The 13,900-nt window shown below is 37.1% G+C and overlaps 1 protein-coding gene across 8 annotated transcripts in view; it reads left to right on the top strand.

Annotated features, from left to right (window-relative positions):
- LOC139763124 (uncharacterized) overlaps nt 1–13,900 on the top strand; it is a 273,587-nt gene that overhangs the window by 21,521 nt on the left and 238,166 nt on the right. For all 8 annotated transcript variants that reach the window (XM_071688804.1, XM_071688803.1, XM_071688809.1 and 5 more), the window contains 6 exons: nt 2,447–2,689; nt 3,512–4,000; nt 4,881–5,014; nt 5,344–7,822; nt 9,310–9,453; nt 12,976–13,077. In XM_071688804.1, the coding sequence (XP_071544905.1) occupies nt 2,447–2,689; nt 3,512–4,000; nt 4,881–5,014; nt 5,344–7,822; nt 9,310–9,453; nt 12,976–13,077 (3,591 nt within the window). The remainder of the gene's footprint in view (nt 1–2,446; nt 2,690–3,511; nt 4,001–4,880; nt 5,015–5,343; nt 7,823–9,309; nt 9,454–12,975; nt 13,078–13,900) is intronic.

Raw genomic sequence — 13,900 nt, 5'->3', positions numbered from 1 at the left:
CAGTCAGGGAAAACCATGGAAAGGTGTGGGGGTGAGGTCGTGGATAGGGGCCATGGTTTCTGTGCATTACATGTGACAGCTATAGAATGGAAGTGAGCAAATGAGGCCTTTCTTTGCCTGCTCTTGTGCCACTTAGCTAACGAGGCAAATGGAGATCAGTTATGAAAAAATATGAATACTTGTAGCAGTACATTTGCCAATGTTTAAGAAATGAGTCACAAATGTAAATGATCATGCATGCAGGTATACACTGACACATTTAATGCAGACAGCACACATAGATTTACAGTGTATGATAGAGAATGTTTGAGGGATGGGGCCCTATGAATGTAGAACTCCATCCCTTTATTGTAGAAATAGGTAATTACATGCTTGCAAGATTGTACTGCTTGGGAAGCTGTTTGAGAAGCTGGATCACAAGGCAGGAATAAAGGGGAATTCATGTGATGGACAGAATATTTTCGAAATGGAAGAGAACAAAGGATGCCTGTTAGAGGGTCTTTTTGAAATGGGTTGAGGTCACCAATGGAGTGTCACAGTTCTGTTCTGGGACAATTACTCCTTTTAATCTATATGAATGACTTGCCTGACACTGTGAACTCTTACTTGAATAAATTTGCAGGTATGCAAAGGCCATTTAGGAAATATATAGCTTGGGGAATTATAACATGCTTCAAAGGGATCTTGACAATCCCTAAAGTTGGTCTTATATAATTTTGATGATGTTCAACCGAAGTAAATGTAAAGTAAAAGGAAGGGGTCGTGCAAGACCTTCAGTATGATAATTCATGTAGTGGAAAACAAGTTGTGGCAATGCATGCAGGAAAGACTTTATGAATGAAGAATTATTCAGCAAGCTGTTCACATAATGCACAAAGCCAAAGCTAGTATATGCTTCTCAGGTGTGGTAACCACACCTAAAGTACCACAGTGAGCTAATAGAGAAGGTCCAGAGGTGGGCAACATGGATGGCACCAGACTTAGAGAACTAAGATACAAGGAAAGGTTAGAGCTTTTAGATTTGCCCGTCTTAGAAGAGTCTGGGTAACCTGATTGTAACCTGTAAGTTTTGAAAACAGACTGTTGACAAAGACAGTGAACAGTTCCTTGAGAGATGTGGGGATAGAACAGTCAGGGGATGTAACATGAAATTAAACAAAAACTTGTTATAAACATAAGGAAGTACTTTTAGAGGATAAAAGTAGTTGATTGATGGAATGTAATGACTAAAGACTCTGTAGATGTAGACAGCATACGGAAATTTAAGCTGCATGATAGAGAATGTTCAAGAGATGGGGCTATACCACTGGAAAACTCCTCCTCTGTACAGTGAAAATAGATTATGTTGCCACTGAGAAATTGACTATTTTGTACAGTTAATGACTGCCGTGCAGTGTTATAGTATATTTTTTAGCATTACCGTACTTGTAATATACTGATGATGAAACATCAAAAGAAAGATCATACCAAGTAGTAGGCCACAGAGGTGAAAGAGTGTCACTGAAATTGGATTAAAACATAATCCATGAACTTCCTTTAACTGTCATCCCCATTCACCCACATGTACTTGTGTTTACATGTTTTCTCAAACCATGTATGGCTATCACCATTCCTATTTCAGGACACAACTCGGCAAACTTTTCCCCATTTTTATATACAACAGAGAGTCTATATCCCGCATTTATAACCTCATTACTTACATTATCTACCCTTTCATACAGATCCCATAACAGTATGATTTAATCTCCTTTTTCTTTCATTTGTGTTCACTGTTTCCCATTTGAGCAAAATAGCAGCAGGAGCTGAATCTTTGAGAAAGGTAATCCTTCCTTGGCTCCTTCCTCAGTTCCTTCTGGAAAGAAGTACAGGAGAGGAGGATTTCCAGCCTTCCTCCCTTTTCATGCCTCATAGTTATCTTCTATGACACAGGGAATATGTTGACAGTATTCTTTCTACATATCTCCTGGGATATCATTGGTATCAGAGATAACAAAGCACTCACTACCTCCTAGATTGTATTCCTTTCTTTTTCACTCGTCTCACTACATGGTGAGTAAGCACTATCAGTTACCCAGCCCTCTTAGTCTCCATTAATAGTGAACCCAATTCTTTCCACAGTTTAACATGCACAAACAGCTCAGTCCACATTAGAAGAAGGCCCTGATACTCCTAAATCTCCTTGCCCCCTTTCCATAGATTTTACTTCAATTATAGTGTGAACATTCAGGTTTCTGTCATTAAACATGGCACTTATCTCTTCTCTCTTGTCTTCCTCCTTACAGCTGTACACATTCCAACATGCCAGCTTAATGCTTAGGGGACCTCTGTTTGATTTCTTCCTCGTTTCGTATTTTCAGAAAGTTTTTTTATGCATATAGTATTTTTATTTTGAAAGTAGTGTGTTACTTGGGTTTCTCATGTACATAGTGATATCATTATACTGCAGGTACAAGAATTTCAGTCAGCTTTGAGCCAACGTGATCATTTGATTGGGCAGCTACAGTCAAGACTTGCTGAATATGTACAACAGCAAGATGAGCTACAAGCAGAGAATTTGCAGCAAACAGAGACATTTACAAGTGAAATAGAAACTCTAAAGTTGCAGCTCAAGGAGACAACAGATAGTTTGTCAAATAAGAATTGGTTGTCTGGAGTGAATCCTCGAGAACATTTACAGTTAAAAAATAAGGTAAGAAGGTGTTAAGGGTATACTGACTTCATTTCTTTTATGATTTGATTTATGTAATGGTGAACATTTTTGGTGGTTGAAAGGTTGAAATTGATATTTCTGGTTACATGTTTCTCACCTATGGATTAAGCTATGACATAAGTCTTTGCTTTTTAAACTTGTCCTTTGGCTTTACTGCTGCTTTCTGTTCCCAGATATAGAATTTCCTCACTAGTCAGCCCATTACAGTGGTTTTCACAGAGCAACTTCACCCTTTTTTCTTAACAGTTGTGGTGTCCTTCAGGGTTCTGTTTTATCATCTAGTCTCTTTCTGCTTTCCATCAGTGATCTTCTTATCTTCAAACTCAAACCCTTTTTATCCTTACATTGTTTATTCCATTCTACATACTTAAGCTCACCATCCTCCCCTCTCTCTTAAGATTCATTTTTTTCTTGCAGTTCATATATCTCCTTTCTTAATTCAGACCCTCGCACCATCTTGGAACGGGGAGCAAGAAACATCAGTAATATCTAGCCAATAGTAGTAAGATGTATTTTCTACTTGTATCTCTTTCTAGTTATCACTTACTTTCCTCAGTTTATTTTCAAAATTTCTCAATTCATCCTTACAATATAATAAACCAGTTGGACATAATAGTATTCACTCTATCCTGGAAACTCCACGTAATCAACATCCCAAAATCCTAGATTCTTTCAAGCTTGTCATTTGTCTTGCTTATAGATCATATTCATATCCATTTAGTCATTGATGGAAAATATACCCATACTGAATGTATTACACAGAGGCTTTAATTTTAATCTTACCATGGCATGTTATTTCAGCTTATATCTATCCAACAAGACAGACAACAAGACCAGGAAATGATTGAACAGCTTACAATGCAGCTCACTCACAAGGACGAAAAATACATACAGCTTGAATACAGATATAAACATTGTCTTCAAAAGCTCAAGCAGGCACAGGTGGATTTTGAGAAGGTGAACAGTGAACTAAAGACAAGCAAGACTTTAGTTGAAAGATTACAAGTGGAAGGTAATGATTTCAGGACTAAAATTCAGGTGTTGAAAGATAGCCATATTGTTGACATAGAGAAATTTACTTGTCAGTGGAGTGATGAGAAGAAAATACTAGAAAAACAAAATAAGAGCATAGAAGAACAGAGGGAAAAACTAGAAGAAGAAATCAAGACACTTCATGAGAGAATGAAAGAAACGGAAGCACTTGCTGACAGTAAACTGAAAGAAGTGAAGGATGAAACTGACAGAATTATCCAGAAAGAGCAAATGACCAAAGAGAAGGCTTCACAGGAGGTAAATAGTTTGTTTCCTTAGTTTTAGGGAGAAGTGCTTGAGATTCTTATCATTTGTTGCTTGATTTTATAAGATAGCCCCCCTTTCAGTAAGTACATTATTTGAATATAAAGATTTTTTTTTCAAATGTAAATTATTTCAGTATACTTAAGTAGTTTTTTGTTTCACTTGAAATAGAATTGATTTTTTTTTTTATTGATTGTAGTATTTTGCTAAGGTATTTTGGCTACTACTTCTTGTGACTATCTCTCACAGTATAATGTTTCCATTTCACCACTCCCAGAACCTTTGCCCCCTACCCCCACCCTATGACACATCTGCATCCATGGTTCCATTTGCTGCCACTTCCACTCCCAGATATCTAAACTACTTCACTTCCTTCCATTTTTCTCCATTCAAACTTACATCCCAGCTAACTTGTCCCTCAACCTTGCTGACCCTCATAACCTTGCTCTTATTCACATTTACTCCAACTTTCGCCTTTCACACACTTTTCCAAACTCAGTCACCAACTTCTGCAGTTCCTCTCTTGAATCAGCAACCAGTGGAATTTTATGCTTGCACATGTGTGTCCGTTTTGTGGCAGGATCTATCAAAGGGTGTGCTTGATATCTTGTTTACTGCTTTTTCAGTGGGCAAGTGTTTTTGCATTTGTAAACTTCCATTGGCTGTCTAAAAGCTGGATTTTCACCAGACCAGCAAAAGTACTGTGGTAGACTCACTTTGGTAGTGGTTAGGGATAATTTTGATGTATAAATTTTCTATCCTATTATGTCTATACTTCTCTTCTTTCACATTTGACATCAGAATGTTTCTGTTAGAGTTCATGATATCAGAAATTTTGTTTTTGCCTTTATTGATTCTGATTATTTTTTTTCAGATTCAGAATCTTATGCAGCAGCTTCAAGAACTAACAACAGAATTAGCACACACCAAAGAGCAACACCAGGCACAGCTGACTGCTGTTGAGGAACAGTTTGGAGAGCATATAACATTAATGAAGCAGCAGATGAGGTATTATGAAGATTACTTGACCTTATATCTAGTGTGGTAGGCAACCATCAACTTCACTCTTTAGAAAATAATGGAAGTAATGCACTGCAGTTGACTTTTAAGGCTTTTATTTAAGGAAGTTTTTAAGGAAGTGATGTATACTTTTACAAAAGAGAGATGAATGAATATGATTAGAAGTGTAAAGGTGAATTAATGAGGAAATGTGATTGTATGTTTAACATGTAGATCGTGTCGTACATTTTTAGTATTCCAGTATAGGCTTATCTTTATGTTCTTTGATTTGATTTGGAGAATTTAGTGCAAAATTTATCAGTCTTTTTATGTTTCAGTGACTCACACAATGAAGAGTTGTCAAGAGTAAAAGCTTCCCATGAGTCTGAACTTGCACAGTTTACAGAACAAATTGATGCTCTGGAGAAAGCACAAAAGGAGGATCATGCACAGTTTGAAAACCTTATCTCGGTTAGTAATCTAAATATCAGTCTAAAAGAGCAACTGGAAAAACAGAGAGAAAAGATTCAGACTCTTGAACATTCCATAGCTGCAGCAATGAAAAAGAATGAAGAATTAAGGGAAAGGAACAGTGATTTAGACCTCAGACTGAAAAAGGAATTGGATACTAGGGATGATTTTGAGCAAAAATTTGAAGAGCAAGTAAGGAAAAATAAGGAAGAAGAAAGTGCAGCAGAAGATCTTAAGAAAGAGATAGTGAGGTTGAATGAGACCTTGAAACTAGAAGTTGAAAAGAGATTCAGTGTTGAGAATAAGTTGACAATGGAACTACAAAATATGAAGGAACTATCAGCTGAGAAAAAAAGCTTGGAAGAGAAATTAGAAAACATTAGCAATCAGATTAGTGTCATGTCTAATGAACTTGCTCAGAGTAAAACTTCAAAGGAAGAACTGAATTTTCAGTTTCAAAAGGCACAGCAGAGATATAAAGAGGTTCTGTCTGAAGTAGATACAAGTAAAAAGATAATTCAGGAGCTTGAGTTTGCTTGTGGAGAACACCAGAAAGAAAAGCAAATTTGGATTACAGAAAGAGAATTCCTTGTGGGTGAATTAAAAGACTGGATCAAAATACTGAAAGAAAAAACTGTTGATTTCGAGAGAGAGACTAAAACTAATTCAGACCTCAGTAAAGAAATTTCTCTTCTCAAAAAGGATAAGCTCGAGTTGAGTATGAGATGTGATGAACTTGCTCATTATGAACAACAGTGTAAGACTCTTACAGAGGAACTTGCTTTACGTCATTCAGATATAAAGAAGAGTAAAGATGAACATGACAAAGTTGATGAACTTAGAGAAAAATATATAGCATTGTTTGAACTTTACAACTCAAGAGAGTCAAAGAGAAAAGAAATGGAAGAGGAATGTGAGCAGAAGTGTGAGTCTTTGAATGATATCCTACAAAGTTTAGATTCTAAACTGGCAGCAGCTTGTAGCTTAAGTGGTAAATACCAAGAGACTGATGACCATAATACTTCCTTAGAGAAAAAGTTCCAAATTGTAATCTGCAAATTAAAGGAGGCTGAAGAAAACATAAGTCGCCTTGAAGAGGCACTTATGAAAGCAGATTTTGATAAAGAAGCTCTGGTATCTGAACTTGAGCAAACCAAAATAGCTCGTGATAGTATGGAAAAAGAGAAGAATGAATGTGAGACAGAGCGTGACAGAATGTTGGAGCAGTACAGGATGATGAAAGCAGAACTGGCCAGTACACTGCTTGCACTTGATAGAGAAGTTCAATTATCAACACACTGGAGGCTAACCAGTGATATTGGGATTAGTGTCTCAGATTCAACATCTCTAGAGCAGAATGCTAATCAGAAGGAAACTAATGTAAGCATTAATGTACAGCATCCTGGAGGACTTGCAGAGAAGGATGTAGTAACAACTGAGGAAGGAAGTGTCGCAACCAAGTCTAAGGTGAACCCTCAGGTAAATGGAGAAAAATGTGATAAAGTTTGGGAAGACAAGATCAGTAACCTTGAGAAAAAGAACAAGGAATTGCTGAATGAGATAGAGAAGTTGAAAACCAAAGTTCATCACCAAAATATTAGCATTGAATCTCTTGAGAATGAGAGGTCAGCATTACAGAGGAGGCTCAGTGAATTAGAAGTGGAGAAAGTGAATTTCAGGGCTGACCAGGAAAAATATCAGAAGGGGATGTGTGAGAAGATGGAGCTTCATCAACAGTTGGGGGAAGTAAAATTAAGAATACATTTCACTGAAGATAATTTGAAGCGGCAAGAAAAAGAAATGGATCATCTTACAAAGTCATTGAAAGCTATCATAAAAAGAGAAGGCAGTGGTTCTCCAGAGAAATTAAAGGAAATTTTTAGTGCTATTGAGACTTCAGCCACAAAGTTCAAGTCAGGGAAGAATTTAGATTGCACGGATTATTTACGGACATACCTTTCAAATCAATCTGAGAAACTGCAGTGTATGTGTGAGGAACTGAAGAAATATTTATGCAAATTTTTAGAACTTCTACAACATTCAGATAAACTTCATGAAGAGAAGCTGAAGATAGAATTAGAAAATTTATCCCTTAAAGTAGAAGTTCAAAAACTTACATATATTCAGAGAAATAGTGAGCATATTGATACTAAAAGTGTAAAAACTGATCATATAGCAAATGAAGTTGAGAAAAAATCAGAAGGTGCTAATGAAGAGTGTGCCTTACAAAAAGAGCTTCGGATGTGTAGGCATGAGAATGAGATACTGCGACTGAATATGGAAAAGAACAGAATACTGTTAAGGCTCGAGAACCTCCATGTGCAGTCATCAAGACTGAATTCTCAAGTAAGTTTCTCATAATGATGATAATGGTATGATATGATTTGAATAATAATGATACTTATAGTGAAGGTTTGGCTTCAGCAGGGGAATGTGATGTCAGTATGGTTGTTTGATTTTTTTATGGATGGGGTGGTGAGGAAGGTAATTATGAAAGTCCTGGAGCGAGGTGCAAGTATGCAGTCTGTGAGGGATGATAAGGCCTGGGAAGTGAGTCGGTTATACTTTGCTGATACCGCTCTGGTGAGTTTGAATGGAGAATACATGGAGGAAGTGAAGTGGTTTAGGTATCTGGGATTGAACTTGGCAGCAAATAGAACCATGGAAGCGAAAGTGAGGGAATTCTCTTTGGAACAGGTGTCAGAGATATAGATAGATAGGGTGAGTTTGTGGGCAAAGGTTCTGGGAGCACTGAAGAATGTATGAACAGAGAGAACATTATCTGGGAGGGCAAAATTGGGTTAGTTTGAAGGAATAGTTGTCCCAGGAATATTATGTGGATGGGAGGTATGGGCTATAGGTAAGGCTGTTCAGGATGTGTGAAAATGTGTTGGAAATGAAATGCTTGATGACAATATGTGTTGTGAGGTGGTTTGAATGAATAGTAATGAGAGGTGTAAGAGAGATGTATGGTAATAGAAAGCGTATGGTTGAGAGAGCTGATGAGTGCGTGCTTAAGTGGTTTGGATGAAGAAAGAGAATGAGTGAGGAAAGGGTGACAAAGAGGATATGTGTGTCTGAAGTGGAGGGAACAAGGAGAACAGGGAGACCAAATTGGAGATGGAAGGATGGAGTGAAGCGATTTTAAGTGATCGCAGCCTGATCATGCAGGAGGGTGAAAGGCATGTGAGTGAATTGGAAGTCTGTGGTATGTGGACTGAATTAGAGCATGTGAAGTTTCTGGGGTAAAAAATGGAAAGGTGTGTGGGGCCTAGTTGTGGATAGGGAGCTGTGGTTTTATTGCATTACACATGACAGCTAAAGAATGTATGTAAATAGATGTGGCCCTCTTCATCTTTTCCTGGCTCTGTGTCTTTGTGAGAAACAGTGATTATGAAAAAAATTATGATAATTTTGATTATAATTGTCATTTTAATAATTCATTCATACTTGTTTGTCATATAATGTTTACTGAGTTAGTGCCAGGAATGAAAATTAATGATGTTTTTTTTCACACAGTTGCTTCTCCCACCTCAATAAGATAATGTCAGGAACAGATGAACAATGCTCTCATTTGCACACATCTGCTCTCTCGCTGCATGTATGATACACCAAAACCAGAGCCTAAGACTCACAGCAAAACCCCACTGACTGTTCCTTAGTTTACTCTGAATGCTTCCTGATTAATTCATTTCATGTTTTATTTTTTGAATAAGCTTACCTTTTCCTGTGTATCTTTCTATTGACAGATCATGAAGTTGTAGTGTAGATGGTATGTAGTAGTGTTCTGAGCTTTAATTATAAATGATACAAAATGATATTTGTAACTACAGAAAGAGGTGGATTTGGCCATGGAAGAAAGAGAAATGATAACTGCTTATGTTGGTAAAGCTCTGGAGAAGCTGATTGAAGATTGGGAGGATCAGGCTGTGACTGAACCTGCTTTGGTGGACTTCGTATCTGCTCAGTCATGTAAAGTGAGTGAAAAATTAAGAATTTCTTGTTTACCCTTGTTGAAACCTATTCCACACTGGACATAAAGAATTGATGTGTAAACTGTAGGTATATCATTCGTCCCATATAAGTGGAAACAGTATTAAAGATCTTTTCTTTTTTTTCCAAAAGAAGGAACAGAGAATTGGGCCAGGTGAGGGTATTCCCTCAAAGGCCCAGTCCTCTGTTCTTGGTGCTACCTCGCTAACGCGGGAAGTGGCGAATAGTTTAAAAGAAAGAAAAAAGTTTTAAAGATGATAGATAGTTGGTTATTTCTTGGTGAAAATGAAGAAGAATCTTCCAGCACATTCTTGAACATTGATTTTGCAAAAGGGTTTTTCTTTCTTAAAATAAGAAACTTGGAAAAAACTTGTGTTTTCTTGTTTTCTTATTTAACCCTTAAACTGCTGTAACCATTATTTGATGGTACGTGGTTCAACTACCAATATCATTAATTAAAGATCTAATGGTTCATGCCCTCCTTTCAATTTCCAGCTAATATTTGATTCCAACAGTTATTCTAGATGTCAATAGCATTCTCCCACCACAGCCAAAAAAATTATCGCATATCCTCAGTCACCCATAGATTTCATCATAAAAGCTGTATATTGTGCAAGCACCGCTTTGTCCTCCCAAGTGAAACACCACTCTACTGAAAATTTAGTTTGTTTAGAATAAAGAAACAATTACTGTCATTTTGCTAACTTTTTTTGCCCTGTCAGTGTTAGCAAGTTAGTGTTAGGAACTGATTAAGAAATGTCCTCACTAAATGACATCCATTTTCTGGCCGTCATTTGTAATGCACCAAATCCACAATTCCCTTTCCACAGGCAGGCCTCATAGATAGTAGAGCACGTATAAGTAGTATTGCTTATATTTTGGTGATTAGATGAATATTGATATTATTAAGTGATAAGATTTATTTGCATTTTTTTATTTAAGATAAAGTTGTGTAAGAAAATAGAGAATACATAAAAGTTTGTGTGTATAGTACAGTTAGTACTTATAGAATGAATTAAGACCTGAAAAATATGAAATATAGATCATGCTCTTTTTTTTTCCCCTGCATATTCACGATTTCCCGCATTAACAGGGTAGCATTAAGATCTGAGGACTGAGCCTTGGAGGTAATATCCTCACTTGGCCCCCTTCTCTGTTCCTTCTTTTGGAAAATCAAAAACGGGGAGGGGAGGATTTCCAGGACCCCCCCGCTCCCTCCCCTTTTAAAAAGTCGCCTTCTATGACATGCAGGGAATATGTGGGAAGTATTCTTTCTCCCCTATCCCCAGATCATGCTCATGTTTGTATATATAGATATGAGTAAGTGAAAGCATGCGTGGGAAAAAAATTATCACACTGACCACTTGCTTGCCTCAGTGCAGTCCATTCAGAACCCTTGTACAGTAATATAGAAGAAAGTACACTACTTTTTAGGGCTTCTCTGTACATATGGATTGTATGCATATCGTTTTATAAGAAAAAATATTCTGATTTTTTTATATTTGTTGTGCGCATGAGTGCACTGGAAAAAACTCGTAGGATCAGTCGTGCATCATAAGATAATAGGATTATTTGAAACTGATAGTAAGATCATTGTGAGTATGAGGCTTGATTCTAGGATATATCTAGCATATTTTATTCCCTTGCAACACAGTTTTGGAAGACTTATTTTGAGTTCCTACAGCTTATAACAGTTCAGGTTGGAGCATTAGGTGACAAAGTGAGACACATTGTGGCTATTGTTGTCCAGACACTTATGTCCTTGATGATGTATGGATAATTATTTTAAAGCTAGGAGAGGAGACATTTGTTTTGATTGCTTTTCTGAATACTTATAAGCTGGCTTGACATTTCTGTGTTATAATTTTCAGTGTTTGTATATGATAACATCTGTTTGATATGTGTAAAGGTTAGTTTGCTCTTGTGTCCTTGATATTGATAAGTAAAAAAAATTTCCCTGTAGCTTCCATTGTAGGTGCTAATAACAACTACACCTGTAACCACCATATCCAAACACATGGGACATTACCTTTGTGACAGCTTGTTTTGTGGGAGTGCAATATTTCTGGTTATGGATATGAACAGGGACCAGAGATCAGACTCAACACTATCTCTTCTTTCATTCTTTTGAGAGCTATCTTGCTGTTTTGGTATAAGACAGAAAATACCTAGCAATATCTTACACTTGAATAGCTCCCAAAATGCTTTGGTTTATCTACATTACCCAAATCTTTGGACCTTTCTTAAAATACAACTATTACTGAAGTACTGAATTAACTCTTTGAATTGTTTCTATGGCTAAATTGCTGCCGAGTATTGTAAATCCATTTTTATGCAGGGTAAAGATCTTGAGTTCAATCACCAGAAAGTATGGTGAGAAGATATTATCCCTGGAGATACGGGAGTTAGTATAGTACCCACATATCTCCCTGATGTTGTATGAGGTTACTAATATGGGCTAAAGTGGAAGCTAAAAACCCTCTCCTCTTGTATTGTTACCTTTAACAATCGGGAACAGAAGAAAAAGGCAAGCATGGATTTGTCCTTGAAGGCTCAGGCTAGATATCGGAATATATGTTGTTGAAACTAGGATGAAAAGAGCAGAGATGAGTGCTGTTTTTAATGAGAAATATGGATGCAGTGGCTATGAATGGAACACAGGGTAAGGGAAAGTGGTTAGATTCGTTTAGGAATGTTCAGCGATATGACAAAAGCAAGAGAAGGGGTACCATCTGATGGAGCTTTGGGACTAATAAAACATATAAGGAAGTGATTTTAGGTTTTGTATGACTGAAAATGAAAGTAACCCGTGGGAGGATGGTGATTGTTAGTATTTATGCACCGGGTGGTAGTGCCTGTGATGGACAACTCATGATGTACTATACCAAGAAAATCCTGACAAGTAAATTTTTACTATGACTTTGCCAGAATTATAAATGAAAAATACTGGTGGTCAGGAAAGTGAAGTAGAAATGCTTTTTTTGGAGGAAGTGAGTGAGTACTTGGTAGATTTGGTGCAAGAGATTGAGTTCTTATTGTGAGGTACCTAAATGCAAGGGTGGATGACATAGCAGTAGTTTAACTTGGGGGCATGGGGTTCCATGTGTAAACAAGAATGGGAGAAAACTTGGTGAGTATTGTGCTGAAAGAGGAATTGAGATCAGGAATGAATGATGTGAAAGATATACTTAGGTAGGTAGTAGTTGGAAGGCATACCAAGGTGGTATGTTAACACTACTCCCTGCCTGGGTATGGGGAGGATTTAGAGACAACTGTTTAGTGAGCCAGCACTTTCTGTTATGTGCAAGTGGTGAATGGGTTGTATTCTTTCTGCCATGTCTTTTAGTATCTCTGAAAAAATGAAAGCGATATGACTAGCTTCATCCAACTCAAGAATGTTATCCCTGTTTTTAGTCTAGTTTTATGGAATTACGTTGGAATTTTATCAGATTAACTTGATTTGAGGTTGTCCCATTTATTCATAAGTGATTGATTTGATGTTGCAGGTTTATGATGTCATCCGTGAATTGTCAGCTTCAGGTGAACTCCCAGGCAGCAAGGCTCATTTGGAAGCAGCATTAAGGCTTATACGACAGGCAGTTGTTAAGGTAAGATAAGTTGCAGTTTCTTAGGGGTTAGTCTTCAAAGTATGTAAAGCAAGACAATTTGTGATACTTATATTCCACTTCTTTTGGATAATGAAGAGAGGTAAAATAGGTGCTGTGAGTGGCTGCTCATGACTTGTCCCAAATTCTTCCCAGAACTGCCAGTACTAGAAATGATTACATAAAGTAATTTCAAAGATATGCATATTTTTATATTCTTAGGTCAAAAAATTTCAAACTTACCCCTCTTGGAAACATGCCTTGGCTTATTCTAATTCTTCAACTTATCATTCCATTGATTTCATTTTTGCTAGTCTTTATTTGTCTCTTGTTCAAAATTTTCCTCATCCTTCACTTTCTTGAACAATGAGATTCAATCTTCTCTCTGATCACTAATATTACTTTCATCATGCAAGCTCTACTACTGATATTTCCGCATGAGCCCACTTCGGTTCTCTTTGGGTGAATCTTTTTCGTCATGACATCTGACAACTGACGGTGTGGTACAATTTTTTTGCTTTCCAGTCTTTTGTTTGTGTTTGTTGTTGGTGGAGGGACATCCTCTTACTATGTCAACAGTGGTGTCTCTCAGGGTTTTTTCCTTTTGCCTTCCTCTTTTCTTATCTCCGTAGATCATCATTTTTCATGCTTTAGTCCTCCTCATTCATATGCCAGTGATTCCACTGTACATACTACAGTTAATTTTTTCTTCTCTTCTCATTTCTGGTATTCAATCTTTATTTTGCATTGAACATTTCTCCTACCTTGATGCAGACTGTGCAGCATTTTGGTGAATTTTAACAGTGAAAAAGCTTGTCTTCTTGGG

The sequence above is a fragment of the Panulirus ornatus genome, chromosome 46 (genome assembly GCF_036320965.1).
Source record: "Panulirus ornatus isolate Po-2019 chromosome 46, ASM3632096v1, whole genome shotgun sequence".
Lineage (NCBI taxonomy): Eukaryota > Metazoa > Arthropoda > Malacostraca > Decapoda > Palinuridae > Panulirus > Panulirus ornatus.
This window is presented reverse-complemented; position numbering and strand designations above follow the sequence as displayed.